Here is a 15,187-nt window from a genome sequence, read left to right as displayed (position 1 = left end):
CCCCAACCCCATCCCTCCTGCCCCCACTCCTTGTGTCCCTGTCCTGTCCCCAAACCTCATCCCTCCTGTCCCCATCCTGTCCCCCAACCCCATCCCTCCTGCCCCCACCCCTTCTGTCCCCATCCTGTCCCCAAACCTCATCCCTTCTGTCCCCACCCCTTGTGTCCCTGTCCTGTCCCCAAACCTCATCCCTCCTGTCCCCATCCTGTCCCCAAACCCCATCCCTCCTGCCCCCACCCCTTGTGTCCCTGTCCTGTCCCCAAACCTCGTCCCTCCTGTCCCCATCCTGTCCCCCAACCCCATCCCTCCTGCCCCCACCCCTTGTGTCCCTGTCCTGTCCCCAAACCTCATCCCTCCTGTCCCCATCCTGTCCCCAAAACCCCATCCCTCCTGCCCCCACCCCTTGTGTCCCTGTCCTGTCCCCAAACCTCGTCCCTCCTGTCCCCATCCTGTCCCCCAACCCCATCCCTCCTGCCCCCACCCCTTGTGTCCCTGTCCTGTCCCCAAACCTCGTCCCTCCTGTCCCCATCCTGTCCCCAAACCCCATCCCTCCTGCCCCCACCCCTTGTGTCCCTGTCCTGTCCCCAAACCTCGTCCCTCCTGTCCCCATCCTGTCCCCAAACCCCATCCCTCCTGCCCCCACCCCTTGTGTCCCTGTCCTGTCCCCAAACCTCGTCCCTCTTGCCCCCACCCCTTGTGTCCCTGTCCTGTCCCCAAAACCTCGTCCCTCCTGTCCCCATCCTGTCCCCAAACCCCATCCGTCCTGCCCCCACCCCTTCTGTCCCCATCTTGTCCCCAAACCTCAGCCCTCCTGTCCCCATCCCTCCGGCCCCATCTTGTCCCCAAACCTCATCCCTCCTGTCCCCATCCTGTCCCCCAACCCCATCCCTCCTGCCCCCACCCCTTGTGTCCCTGTCCTGTCCCCAAACCTCGTCCCTCTTGCCCCCACCCCTTCTGTCCCCATCCTGTCCCCCAAGCCCATCCCTCCTGTCCCCATCCCGTCCCAACCCCACCCCTTCTGTCCCCCTGACCCTGTAACCTCCTGCCCCCCAACCTTGTCCCTCTTGTCCCTATCCCTCCTGTCCCCGCCCTGTCCCTCTGACCCTGTAACCTCCTGTCCCCATCCTGTCCCCCACCCCTGTCACTCCTGTCCCCACCCTGCCCCTCCTGTCCCCAAGCAAATGCCACCACGTGTTGGCTGAGGGCACAACCCCACCTGGCTGGTGGTGCCACCACCATCATTGTGCCACCAAGCTGGCAATGTCCCTGTCACTGAGCTCATGGTGCTGCTACCCACTGAGTTGCTAGTGCCACCGGTGCCACCATGCCACCAAACTGGTGTCACTGGGAATGCTCCCACCACTGTTCTTCCAAGCTGGCAATGTCCCTGCCGCTGAGCTCGTGGTGCTGCTACCACTGAGTTGCCAGTGCCACCAGTGCCACTGTGCCACCAAGCCGGTGGTGCTACTGGCAGTGCCACCCTCACCGTGCCACCAAGCTGGTGATGCTGCCACCGCCGGTGCAGTTGGTGCCCCCACTCTGGTGCCTCCAGAGGGTCCCCGCCGGGGGTGACGCGGGGCCGGGGTGCCGCAGTCTTTCAGGGAGGAGCTGGAGAGCCTCATCCAGGAGCAGATGAAGAAGGGGAACAACTCGTCCCATGTCTGGGCGCTGCGGCAGATCGCTGACTTCATGGCCACCACGTCCCCCGCCGTCCTCCCCACCTCCCCCATGGGTACGGCGGCACCCAAAGGGGCTCTCGGGGGGGGGGGGGGGGGGGTGTCACGCGTGAGTGAAGTGCTTGGGGGGGGGTGGAATTTATGGTGAGAAAATATCCCCCAGGGCTCCCTCTTCAGTTCCAGTAGGAAAGGGGCAAGGGGGGTGGGAGGGGATCAGGGATCATGGGGACAGAGGGGGGGCACTCTGCAGACCCCAATGGCCACCCCCCAAAACCTTGGGGACCACCAAACTCCGGGGTCCCTGAAACCTTGGGGACCACCAAAACCTTGAGGGCCACCAAACTTTGGGGTCCCTGAAACCTTGGGGACCACCAAAACCTTGGGGACCACCAAACTCTGGGGTCCCTGAAACCTTGGGGACCACCAAAACCTTGAGGGCCACCAAACGTTGGGGTCCTTGAAACCTTGGGGACCATCAAACCCTTGGGGGCCACCAAACTTTGGGGTCCCCTGAAACCTTGGGGGCCACCAAACCCTTGGGGCCACCCAACTTTGACGTCCCCGAAACCTTGGGGGGCCACCAGAACCTTGGCGCCACCAGACTTTGGGGTCCTTGAACCCTTGGGGGGCCACCAGAACCTTGGCGCCACCAGACTTTGGGGTCCTTGAACCCTTGGGGGGCCACCAGAACCTTGGCGCCACCAGACTTTGGGGTCCTTGAACCCTTGGGGGGCCACCAGAACCTTGGCGCCACCAGACTTTGGGGTCCCTGAACCCTTGGGGGGCCACCAGAACCTTGGCGCCACCAGACTTTGGGGTCCTTGAACCCTTGGGGGGCCACCAGAACCTTGGCGCCACCAGACTTTGGGGTCCCTGAACCCTTGAGGGGCCACCAGAACCTTAGCGCCACCAGACTTTGGGGTCCCTGAACCCTTGAGGGGCCACCAGAACCTTAGCGCCACCAGACTTTGGGGTCCTTGAACCCTTGGGGGGCCACCAGAACCTTAGCGCCACCAGACTTTGGGGTCCTTGAACCCTTGGGGGGGCCACCAGAACCTTGGCGCCACCAGACTTTGGGGTCCCTGAACCCTTGAGGGGCCACCAGAACCTTGGCGCCACCAGACTTTGGGGTCCCTGAACCCTTGGGGGGCCACCAGAACCTTGGCGCCACCAGACTTTGGGGTCCCTGAACCCTTGGTGGCCACCAAACCCTTGGTGGCCACCAACCCCAGCTCCCAAACCCTCCTCTCCCCAGTCCCCGGGGAAGCCCTCAGGTTTGCGCGCCGGTGTCACGCCCCCCCTCCCCACCACCAGCTGACTGGGGGGGGGGGTGACATGTCCCCAGGGCTGGTGGCCGTCACCCCCCATCAATGACCTGCACGGGGCCGAGGGGCCGGCGCTGGCCAAGGGCGAGCGGCTGATGCGCTGCAAGGTGGGCAGCATCCACCGCCTGCTGGACCTCTACGGCTGGGCACAGCTGGGGCACGCCGCCGTCACCGTGAGCCCCGGGGGGGGGCAAGGGGGGGGGGCTTGGGGAGGGGGCTTGAAAGTTTGGGGAGGGGGGTGTAAAGGTTTTGGGGGGGGGTGAAGGTTCTGAGGGGGCGATTTAAGGTTTGGGGGAAGGGTGGAAGGGCTTTGGGGAGGATTTCGGGGGGTTTGGGGGGGATTTGGGTTGGGGGGGGGCATTTAATTTTTTGGGAGGGTTGGATTTGGTTTTGGGGGGATTTGGGGTCTTTGGGGGGATTTGGGGTTTTATTCTGGCAGGTATTTGTATTTTGGGGGGGGTTTAAGGTTTAGGGAAAGGATTTAAGGGTTTTGGGGGAAGTTTGCGGGATTTGGGTTTTTTGGGGGGTATTTAATTATTTTGGGGGGGTGGATTTGGTCTTGGGGGTTGGGGTCTTTTGGGGGATTTGGGGTTTAATTCCGGCAGGTATTTGTACTTTGGGGGGATTTAAGGTTTGGGGAAAGGATTTAAGGTTTGGAGGGGATTTCATTTTGGGGGGGGATTTGGCTTTGAGGGGCTTTTGGGGGGATTTGGGGTTTCATTCTGCAGGTATTTGTATTTGGGGGGGATTTAAGGTTATTTGGGGTTTGGGGGAGATTTGGGTTTTTTAGGGGGGCATTTGTATTTGGGGATTTAAGGTTATTTGGGGTTTGGGGGGGATTTGTTTTTTTGGGGGGTGTTGGGGGGATTTGGGTTTGGAGGGTATTTAATTATTTTGGGGGGTGGATTTGGTTTTGGGGGTTGGGGTCTTTTGGGGGATTTGGGGTTTAATTCTGCAGGTATTTGTATTTTGGGGGGATTTAAGATTATTTGGCATTTTGGGGGAGATTTGGGGGTTTTAGGGGGTGATTTGGGATTTGTTTTTGACGGCTATTTGTGTTTGGGGGATTTAAGGTTATTTGGGGTTTTTGGGGGGGAGATTTGGTTTTGGGGGGAAATTTGTTTTTTTGGGGGAGGGATTTGGGGTTTAATTTTGGGGGTATTTGTGCTTGGGGGATTTAAGGTTATTTGGGTTTTTGGGGGGGGAGATTTGGTTTTTTTGGGGGGACTTGGGGTTTAATTTTGGAGGGTATTTGGGGGCATTTAAGGGTTATTTGGGGTTTTGGGGGGATTTGGGTTTTTTGGGAGGGTGGATTTGGGGTTTAATTTTGGGGGATTTGTTTTTTTGGGGGGAGTTGGGGGGATTTGGGTTTGGGGAGTATTAAATTTTTTTTGGGGGGTGGATTTGGTTTTGGGAGATTTGGGTCTTTTGGGGGGAATTATTTTGGGGTTTAATTCTGGAGGGTATTTGGGGGCATTTAAGGTTATTTGGCAGTTTGGGGGGATTTGGGGTTTATTTTTGACAGGTATTTGTATTTGGAGATTTAAGGTTATTTGGGGGGATTTGATTTTTTGGGGAGGGATTTGATTTTGGGGGGGATTTGGGGCTTATTTTTTGGGCAGGTATTTGTATTCGGAGGGTTAAGGTTATTTGTTTTTTGGGGGGATTTGGCATTTAATTTGGGGGGGTATTTGTATTTGGGGGGATTTAAGGTTATTTGGGGATTTTCGGGGGTGGATTTAGGTTTTGGGGGAATTTGAGGTTTATTTTTGGGGGTAATTATATCTGCAGGGATTTAAGGCTATTCGGGTTGGGGGGGGGAATTTTGGTTTTGGGGGTCATTTGGGGTTTAATTTGGGGGGATATTTGTATTTGGGGGGATTTAAGGTTATTTGGGGTTTTGGGGGGATTTGGGTTTATTGGGGGTTTTAAGGTGATTTGGAGGATTTCAGGTTTTGGGGGGTTGGGATTTGGTATTTTGGGGGAATTTGGGGTTTGACTTGGGGGGAGTTTGAGGCTTTGGGGGGATTTGAGGGTTTAGGGAGGATTTGTTTGGGGGGGATTGAGGGGTTTGTGGGGTGTTTTTGGGGGGGTTTGGGGAGCTTTGGGGGGGGTGGAGTTTTGGGTAGGTTGGAGGGTTCCGAGTGCTTTATTTGGGGGGGGGGGGGAGGTTTTTGTGGGTTGGGGGGATTTGATGGTTTTGGGGGGCTTTGGGCGGGTGGGGCTTTTGTGAGGAGTTGTTTTTTTGGGGGGGGGGGTCTTTTTCTGGACAGTTTTGAGGGAGTTCTTGGGGGGGCAGATGTTTTGGGGAGAGGTTGGGTGTCTATGGGATTTTGAGGGGCGGTGGGATGTTTGAGGGGGTAAGGGGTTTTTTTTTTTGGAGGGGTGGTAGGTTTGGGGGGGGTTTAATATTTTTTTTTTTATACTTACGCGGGTTTTTTCCTGGCGCAGCTGCGGGTCAGCAAGGAGCAGGAGCATTTCTTGGTGGCCCCGCAGGGGCTGGCGTGCAGCGAGGTGACCGCGGCCAGCCTGGTGAGCGTGGCCGTGTGCCCCCATCACCCCCCCGGGGGCTGGGGCGGGGGAGCAGCCAGACCTGAGCCCCTCCCCCCCCGCCGTGTGTGTGTCCCCCCAGATCAAGGTGAACGTGCTGGGGGCCGTGGTGGAGCAGGGCAGCACCGGCTTCGCCCCCGACGCCCGCAGCTTCAGCCTTCATGCCGCCATCTACGCCGCCCGCCCCGACGCCCGCTGCATCGTCCGCTTGCACACGCCGGCCACTGCTGCAGTAAGATGTGGGGGGGGATTTGGGGGTTGGGGGGGTTGCTGCCCTGCCTGCCCTGCCCACCCTGCCCTCCCTGCCCTCCCTGCCCTCCCTGCCCGCCTTGCTTGCTCTTCCCACCCTGCCCTCCCTGCCAGCCCTGCCTGCCCTGCCTGCCCTGCCTGCCCTGCCCTCCCTGCCCGCCTTGCTTGCTCTTCCCACCCTTCCCACCCTGCCCGCCCTGCCTGCCCTGCCTAACCTGCCTGCCCTGTCTGCCCTGCCCGCCCTGCCCACTCCACTGCAGGTGTCGGCCATGCGCTGCGGTGTGCTGCCCATCTCCCGCGCCGCGCTGCTGCTGGGCGACGTCGCCTACTTTGACTTCCGCGGAGAAGTGGAGGACGAAGCCGATCGGGTCGAGCTCCAAAAATCCCTCGGTCCCACCTGCAAGGTGAGGGGACGGGGAGGGGACGCCCCACTGCTCCCGTCCCCCTCTCCTCATCCCGCTGACGTTCCCTGCCCCGTGCGCGGTGCTGCAGATCCTGGTGCTGCGCAACCACGGGGTGCTGGCGCTGGGTGACACCGCCGAGGAGGCCTTCTACAGCATCTTCCATCTGCAGGCGGCCTGTGAGATCCAGGTGAGCGTCCGGGGCGTCCACCGAGCTGTGTGGCATCAGCTGCCAGCACCGTGCCCAGGACCACGCGCCGAGCGATGCCGGGTCTCTGCAGCCAGTTCCTTACCCTGGGACCATGCACCGAGCTGTGCCGGGTCTCTGCAGCCAGCGCGGTGCCCCAGGACCATGCACTGACTTGTGCCAGGTCTCTGCCACCAGTTCCATGCCCCAGGACCGTGCACTGACTTGTGCCAGGTCTCTGCCACCAGCTCCATGCCCCAGGACCGTGCACTGACTTGTGCCAGGTCTCTGCCACCAGTTCCATGCCCCAGGACCGTGCACTGACTTGTGCCAGGTCTCTGCCACCAGTTCCATGCCCCAGGACCATGCACCGAGCGGTGCCGGGTCTCTGCCACCAGTTCCATGCCCCAGGACCATGCACCGACTTGTGCCAGGTCTCTGCCACCAGCTCCATGCCCCAGGACCATGCACTGACTTGTGCCAGGTCTCTGCCACCAGTTCCATGCCCCAGGACCATGCACCGACTTGTGCCAGGTCTCTGCCACCAGCTCCATGCCCCAGGACCGTGCACTGACTTGTGCCAGGTCTCTGCCACCAGCTCCATGCCCCAGGACCGTGCACCGAGCGGTGCCGGGTCTCTGCCACCAGCTCCATGCACAGGACCGTGCACTGAGCCGTGCCAGGTCTCTGCCACCAGTGCGGTGTCCAGGACATGCCAGTGCGGTGCAGCCCGGGGGCCGTGGCCGTGCCTGGGGCTGTCCCACCGCCTCCATCCAGCCCCATCAGCCACATCTCCCTGGGCTCGGCTGCAGGTGTCTGCGCTGGCGAGCGCGGGCGGCGCAGAGAACCTGATCGTGCTGGAGCGCGCCAAGCACCGGCCGCACGAGGTGGGCTCCGTGCGCTGGGCTGGCAGCACCTTCGGGCCCATGCAGAAGAGCCGCCTGGGTGAGCACGAGTTCGAAGCCCTGATGAGGATGCTGGACAACCTGGTGAGCACCGGCCAGTGCCGAAAACGCCCCAAAATCTCTCATTTTGTTGTTATTCCCAACCAAGCGCTCCCTGCCTTGTCCAGGGTTACCGCACCGGCTACACCTACCGCTACCCCCTTCGTGCAAGAGAAGAGCAAGCCCAAGAGCGACGTGCTGATCCCCGCCACGGTGACAGCCTTCGTCTTCGAGGAGGAGGCGGCCCCCGTCCCCGCGCTGCGGCAGCACGCCCAGAAGCAGCAGAAGGAGAAGACGCGCTGGCTCAACACCCCCAACACCTACCTGAGGGTCAACGTGGCCGAGGAGCAGCAGGGCAGCGCCGGCAGCCAGAAGACGAAGACGACGGTGCGGGGCTGCCGCGGCATCGCGGGGGGCACCGGGGTGGTTTGGGAAGGGGTCTGGCACAGGGAACAGCTTCAGCCTGACGGCAGGGGGGTTGTGGGTACCAAAAACAAGGCAGGTGGGGAGGGGGGCTGGGATGTTATTGATCCCACCCAAACGTGATGTGCAGAAGTGCAAGCTTTCCTTTCCTCCTTTATTCCCCTCTCCACCCCATAATAATATTTATCTTAATTATTATTTTTTTTTACATTTACAATTTATTTTAAAGTCCCACCTCCCCAGCCCAGGGGGCCAAGCATCACGGGCTTTATTGGGGTCTCCATTCCGGGCAAGATAATTTATCGAGGACCCCGCTCTACACAAGACACATTCATGGGGGTTTCGTCCCTCACGACGTATATTCGTGGGGGTTTCGTCCCTCACGACGTATATTCGTGGGGGTTTCGTCCCTCACGACGTATATTCATGGGGGTTTCGTCTTTGCAACACGCAGTGGCTGAAGGCGGACGAGGTGGACAAGGGCAGCAGCGGGACCCCCATCCGGATCGAGAACCCCAACCAGTTTGTGCCCCTCTACACGGACCCGCAGGAGGTGCTGGAGATGAGGAACAAGGTGAGGTCCCACCCCAAGGCAGGACGTGGGCACGGGGGTCCCGGCAGCCCCCCGGGCGGTGGGGACGGCTCTTTCCCCATCCTCACTCCGCATCTCGCCCGCAGATCCGGGAGCAAAACCGCCAGGACGTGAAGTCGGCCGGGCCCCAGTCACAGCTTCTGGCCAGTGTCATCGCTGAGACCAGCCGCAGCCCCGTGCGTCACCCCGTGTCCCCAGCCCTTCCCTGGCATTCCACCAGCTGGGGGTGGTCACCCCGTGTCCCCCAGCCCTTCCCTGGCATTCCACCAGCTGGGGGTGGTCACCCCGTGTCCCCCAGCCCTTCCCTGGCATTCCACCAGCTGGGGGTGGTCACCCCGTGTCCCCCAGCCCTTCCCTGGCATTCCACCAGCTGGGGGTGGTCACCTCGTGTCCCCCAGCCCTTCCCTGGCATTCCACCAGCTGGGGGTGGTCACCTCGTGTCCCCCAGCCCTTCCCTGGCATTCCACCAGTTGGGGGGTGGTGTCACCCCATGTCCCCAGCCCCGTGCCCCCAGCCCTTCCCTGGCATTCCACCAGTTGGGGGGTGGTGTCACCCCATGTCCCCAGCCCCGTGCCCCCAGCCCTTCCCTGGCATTCCACCACCCAGGGGGTGACACCGCTGCGGGGGGCGTTTCAGTCCACAGAGAGCCACCTGGGGGATGCAGAGGCCAAAGAGGCGTCCCGGGAGGAGGCTCCCCCTGAGCCGGAGCCCCCGAACCCCTTCAGCCAGCTCACCGACCAGGAGCTGGAGGAGTACAAGCAGGAGGTGGAGAGGAAAAAGCTGGGGCTGCAGGGTAGGAGGGGTACGGGGGCGCCCTGACCCCAAACACCCCTTGGGGCCGGCACCCAGCAGACCTGGGGGCCAGCACATCTCTCCGCTGGCAGGCGAGAAGGACCCCGCGGCAGAGGAGAGCCAGGCTCCCCCCGCCACATCGCCCTCCGCCTCCCGGCCGCAGAGCCCGGCACCGACACCGGCACCGAGCCCGGCGATGCCTGCGGAGCCCTCGGAGGGTGAGTGGGCTGGCGAGTGCCCGGCGTCGCCAGCCAAGCGGAGATGAGGAGCGGGGTCTTCAGTGAGCGACTGAAGCGGGGGGATGAGGGTGGCTGTAGCCAATCACCGCCGAAAGGCAGATAAATGTCACCCCACCGTGTCCCCTTGCCTGGGGGGGGGTCCCTGCTCCAGCAGAGCTGAGCACCGACGGGGGTTCATGCTGCAAAGGCACCAAAGCCGCCACTCGTCTCCAATGTCACGGCAGGAGGATGCTCACGTCCGCCGGTGGCTTTGCGGGGCGGCTGGGGACACCTCCGTCCCCCTCCTGCTGTGCCGGCGGGTGTGATGTTCCCATTATTACACGCTCCCCAGTGCCGATTTATCTACCAAGCGCGGCGGGTCGCAGGGCAGCGGAGAGGGGAGAGGGCAGCGGGAGCGCGCGGCTTCTGGCTTTCTCATCGTGCCTCGTGGTGTCTGTCTGTCTGTCTGTCTCCACAACGTCTCCCTTTCTCTTTCCTCCACGTGTGGCTTTCACCCAAGGAGTTACCTCTGACTCTGAATGCGTGGCGCCGTAGTAAGTACGGAGAGGCCGCCCTTGAGCCTCGCTGCGGGAGGAGGGACGCGGGCGACGGCGCGCCCCGCTAGCTCGGGGTGACCCTGCTCTCCGTGGCCCCTCTCGGACGCGCTCCCCTGGGGAGCGGCGCCCCGCTCAGGGTTTCACAGAAGGAAATGCCTTGGGTCGCCTCGTTTTCTTTGCTGCCTGCTTTGTTTCCAGCGGCGAGGCCGGGATGGAGCCAGCCGCCCTCCCCACCTGCCTCTTCCCAGCTCTCCATCGCACCGGCGCTTGTCCCGCGGGGAGGGGGGGAAGGCTCCGGAACGCAGCGCCTGTGGCAGGAGGGGATCAGGTCCCAGCGCTCTGCAGCCAGGGGGGACCAAATCCTGCTCCTGCCCAGGTCGAACCGGCGAGCTGAGGGGGCAGTAACCCCCGCAGTGCCGGCCGCTGCCGCCCCCAGCCTCACCTCTCCCCTTTCCCTTGCCAAGGTGACAAGAAGGCGGACGGCGGCCAAGCGCTGACCGATGCCGCCGTCGAGAAGGAGCCGCCGGCAGTAGTGAACGGGAAGGACGAAGAGCAAAGCACCGAGGAAAGCCTGGGCAAAGGGGGGGACCGAACGACCTCCCCTGCCAACACCGACACGGATGCCCCCAAGGAGAAGGAGACGGTGACCAGCAGCCCTGTCTCCCCTGAAGGTTCACCCTCCAAATCACCCTCTAAGAAGAAGAAGAAATTCCGGACCCCGTCCTTCCTGAAAAAAGGCAAAAAGAAGGAAAAGATTGAATCCTGAGTCTCCCCCGAGGCCCCCTGCCGCAGCGGCGGCCGGGAACCTCTCCGGACGGAGGCGCCGAGGCGGAGGGACGGCTCCTGCGTCGTGCGACTGGCCGAGGCGCAGCCGAAAACCCCACAGGAGAGTTGTTTCCTGGGTACTCCTGGCACCAGGCACCGTGTCCCCGTCACCCGCTTTTGGAGGCGGTCACCGAGCTTACGAAAGATTGTGGCCCCCGTTTGCTGCTTGGGGAAACACCCGCTGCCACCTCCCTGCTCCCACAAGCTCTCCCTTCTCCCTCCTGGGCACCAGCCCCTTCCCATGCCTGGGCTGGGAGCTGGTTTTTATTTTTCCCACCCGCCGCTTGCAGAGCCCTCGTTAAATGTGGGGCGCAGCCCCGACCCGCTTGGTTTGAGGAAGAAAAGGGTCTTTTGTTGTTGGGTGGTTGGGGGTTTTTTTGGTTTTTTTTTTACCTTCTGTTTCAAGCTCTGCTGGAATGGCGCTGGCTTCACCCCCTCCCCGGGCAAAATTGTTGGCTGCTTCGCCGGGGGGATCGGATCAAGCTGACCGCGTGGGGATTGCTCTCCCTGAAGGAGAGGCCAAGGCGGTTGGGCCTGGGAGCCTTTCCTTCCCGGATCGTAATCTTCTGTCCCGGCCGGAGAGCCGCTTTCCATCCCCTTCTCCTGGTGCTACCACTCCATGTATTTGCCGTACAAGGACGAGCAGCAGGATTTCACACTGCTGGGGAAGCCCCCACCGCACCGCACCGCACCGCACGAACTGCACCTGGGAAGGGAGTAGAAAAGAGCCTCCGGGAAGTGTCTGTGTTAATTAAAACTGAGCAAAACTTCACTCACTAAGTGCTACTTGGGGATGAACACACGCTGCCCACTCACTTCAGCCAGAGGCACTGCCGATGCCACCGCCCCTGTCCCTGCCGGCACGGCCACAGCTCCGTTCGCGCCGACCCCGGGCTCAGCGGGCACTCGCCCACGCCGCCGAGGCCGGATCGTTGCTTTTCCCCAGCTCTGGACTCCCGAGCACAAGTTCAAACCCTCCCCGGCGTTTCCTCGCCTCCAGCGCTCCGTACAGCGACATGAGCACTGCTACAACCTCCCCGCTGTGCCCGGAGGGAAGGAGACAGCCGGCCATGCCTGTCTGTCCCACAGCCGCTCCAACCGCTGGGATTTAGGGGACAAAACCAATGGGATCTGTCCCCCTCCTCCCACAAGCCACGGGCGTTTGCCATCTTCCCGGGATGCTTGCCCTGAGCCTGCCTGCACGGGCAGCACTCCCGTGGGGACGGGGCTTCCCTTCCACAGCCCCATCCGCCAGGGTCGCGGGCTCTGGTGGGGAGCTCCGGTACCCCCCATCTGAGGGCACTGGATTTCCTTAGCCCAGTATGAGCTTCCTACGTGCCACCACCGTGTTTTCAAAGGCTTTTCGCAGCTGCCAGGCAGCTCTCGGCTTTTGGGTTTCCCTCTGGAAGAGCAGAAAGCCCGTGGATGCAGGGATCGGAGCGCCGGCGGGAGCGGGGCGCTGGCAGCTTTTCTGTGCAGGGCTGCAAGACAGGGCAGGCCAGGCAAATTCTGAATTGAAAAGCGAAATGTCAAAAGCTTTTAAAAATCGCAAAACTACACAGCTGGCTGGTATCCTGCCGGAGCCCCAGGGCCAACCTGAGCCTGGTTTTTGGGGAGAGGTTTTGCCCTGCCCAATGTCCGCCCCGAGCTCCAACGCCGGTGTTAGAGCCGCAGCTCCCCATCACGCTCCCACAAGGGACAGGGAGGGGGACAGGGGGACACCCCAAGCTCCTGAATTCACCATCTGCAGTGGATGGTGTGAGCGCCCTGCGCTGGTGCCTGTCTCTGACAGCGGGCAGCATTTGAGACGCAAACCACAGCCCTGTAACCGTTCCCGGGGCGGGGGCGGTGTTTACTGCCACTGGTTTTAAGGCTCTTTGAGGCCATTTTTGTCATCCAGCCTGTACCCCTGCATGACTCGGCCCCCCCCAGGGATAGCTGCATCGCCTCCCCAAGACGGCACGGTCGCTGCCAGGGTGATAACCTGAATTCCAACACTGCCACACATCCGCTGCGGGGCCAGCTGGCGCTACCGCAGGGAGGCTGCAGCCCCTTCTCCTCTGAGCATCTGTCCCTGGGGGCTTTGCAACCCCTTTTCTCCAAGGGCCAGGGGCTTTGCAGAGGAAACAGGGATTTATTTCCCCATTCTGGGAAGGTCTGGGGTGCCGGAGGCATCTCACAGCGCAGGGAAGCGAGAGACACCAGTGCCTTTGGCAGGAGGAAGGCTCAAATGGCTGCCACCGCAACGTGGTCCTTGCTAATTAGCTGTAGCAGAAATGGGATTGATCACATGTGGGTCCTCGCTGCTGAGCTGGAGCTGGAGCTGGAACGAGATCACACATGGGTCCTCGCTGCTTAGCTGGAGCAGGAACAGGATCACACGTGGTCCTTACTGCTTAGCTGGAGCAGGAACGGGATCACACGTGGTCCTTGCTGCTTAGCTGGAGCAGGAACGGGATCACACATGGTCCTTACTGCTGAGCTGGAGCAGGAACAGGATCACACATGGTCCTTACTGCTGAGCTGGAGCAGGAACAGGATCACACGTGGTCCTTACTGCTTAGCTGGAGCAGGAACAGGATCACACATGGTCCTTACTGCTTAGCTGGAGCAGGAACAGGATCACACGTGGTCCTTGCTGCTTAGCTGGAGCAGGAACGGGATCACACGTGGTCCTTACTGCTTAGCTGGAGCAGGAACAGGATCACACGTGGTCCTTACTGCTTAGCTGGAGCAGGAACGGGATCACACATGGTCCTTACTGCTGAGCTGGAGCAGGAACAGGATCACACATGGTCCTTACTGCTTAGCTGGAGCAGGAACGGGATCACACGTGGTCCTTGCTGCTTAGCTGGAACAGGAACAGGATCACACATGGTCCTTACTGCTTAGCTGGAGCAGGAACGGGATCACACGTCGGTCCTCGCTGCTTAGCTAGAAGAGAACAGACACAAGATCACATCAACACTGCAGGTCCCCCACCAGCCAGGGCATCCCCAGGACCCCCCTCTGGGTACCTTTCCCCCTATCCCCTGCCACTGTTGCCCCCGCCGCTGGCAGCCTGGCCCCTGGCTCACTGCTTCCCTTCAGCAAGGCATCCCCGAGGGAGCCGGGCGCCCCGGCCAGGCTCCGGGTGTGGGATTTCTGTGGCGAGGGGACAGGGTTGTGTGGCTGCTGCCAGGCAAAGTGTTGACCCAATGCCTGCGCGGTGCTGGTTCCGACGCTCCCCCACCATGTTCACACCCTCAACCAACAAGAAGAGAGGCCGGATTCCCACCTTCGGCTCCAGTGTGCCGGCACACCACAGGAAAGGAGGGAAACACCGGGGTTTCAACTGGATTCGGCGCCATGTGGCCACCTGGGATGGCTGACGGCCGCTGGACACCCACCGAGATGGGGCCACGGAGGCTGTTGGTCCCCGGCTCTGCCGCCACTGCCGGAGGGGAGCATGGCCGGGCTGGAGCTGGGTGTCCCCCTGCCTGGTGCTGCCGCTGGTGCCTGACAATCGTCGCTGGAAGTGCTGTGTAACGCCTGCCTGTAAATAAACCCCGTGTTTGGCACCTGCCCGCACTGTGGAGCTTGAAAGGGGGCGGAGGGGGTGTCATGGCCTCCCTGGGGGCTGGGGCCGGGGCTGTTCGAGTTAAGGGGTTTGCTCCCGATTTTGGTGATGGGCTGGGGCTGAGGCAGGGGCTGGGGCTGTTACAAGGGCTACCTTGGTGTTAAGGGGTTTATTCCCAATTTTGGTGACAGGCCTGGGTCTGGGGCCAGTGTCAGAGCCCAAGACTAGGGCTGGGGCTGGGGCTGTTATAAGGGCTACGTTGGTATTAAGGGGATTATTCTCAATTTCATTTGCAGGCCTGGGGTCTGGTCAGGGCCTGGGGCCAGGGCTGGAGCCATCACAGGGGCTACATTGGTGTTAAGGGGGTTATTTGCAGTTTTGGTGACAGGCCTGGGGCTGGAGCCATTGTAAGGGCTATGTTGGTGTTAAGGGGTTTATTCCTGATTTCAGTGATGGGGATGGGGCTGAGGCCAGGGCTGGGGCCGTTATAAAGGCTACATTAGCACTAAGGGGGCTATTCCCGATTTTGGTGACAGGCTTGGGGCTGGGGACTGGGCTGGGGCTGGGGTCAGGACCCAAGACTAGGGATGGGGGTGGGCCTGGGGCCAGGGATGGGGCTGGAGCTGGCGCCATTGTAAGGGCTACCTTGGTGTCAAGGGGGTTATTCCCGATTTTGGCCACAGGCCTGGGACTGGGGCCGGTGTCAGGGCCCAAGACTAGGAATGGGGGTGGGGATGGAGCTGGGACTGGAGCCATTATAAGGGCTACGTTGGTGTTAAGGGGATTATTCTCGGTTTTGATGACAGGGCTGGGGTCAGGGCCCAAGGCCGGGGCCGGGGCCGGGGCCGGGGCTGGGGCTGGGGCTGGAGCCGGGTTCTGGTCCCGCAGC

At 61.5% G+C, this 15,187-nt stretch overlaps 1 protein-coding gene across 1 annotated transcript; it reads left to right on the top strand.

Moving 5' to 3' along the window:
* The first annotated feature begins 776 nt into the window (after nucleotides 1-776).
* LOC130143312 (beta-adducin-like) lies at nucleotides 777-14,299 on the top strand. Its single transcript, XM_056326015.1, is given in 14 exon segments — nucleotides 777-1,732; nucleotides 3,022-3,174; nucleotides 5,453-5,533; nucleotides 5,634-5,783; nucleotides 6,061-6,204; nucleotides 6,293-6,391; nucleotides 7,201-7,377; nucleotides 7,461-7,490; nucleotides 7,492-7,719; nucleotides 8,210-8,329; nucleotides 8,434-8,523; nucleotides 8,984-9,140; nucleotides 9,232-9,357; nucleotides 10,379-14,299. Coding segments are annotated over 14 exon segments (1,932 nt in total). The 5' UTR covers nucleotides 777-1,657; the 3' UTR covers nucleotides 10,681-14,299.
* Nucleotides 14,300-15,187: the final 888 nt, after the last annotated feature.

Source organism: Falco biarmicus, assembly GCF_023638135.1.
Source record: "Falco biarmicus isolate bFalBia1 chromosome 22 unlocalized genomic scaffold, bFalBia1.pri SUPER_22_unloc_4, whole genome shotgun sequence".
NCBI lineage: Eukaryota > Metazoa > Chordata > Aves > Falconiformes > Falconidae > Falco > Falco biarmicus.
This window is presented reverse-complemented; position numbering and strand designations above follow the sequence as displayed.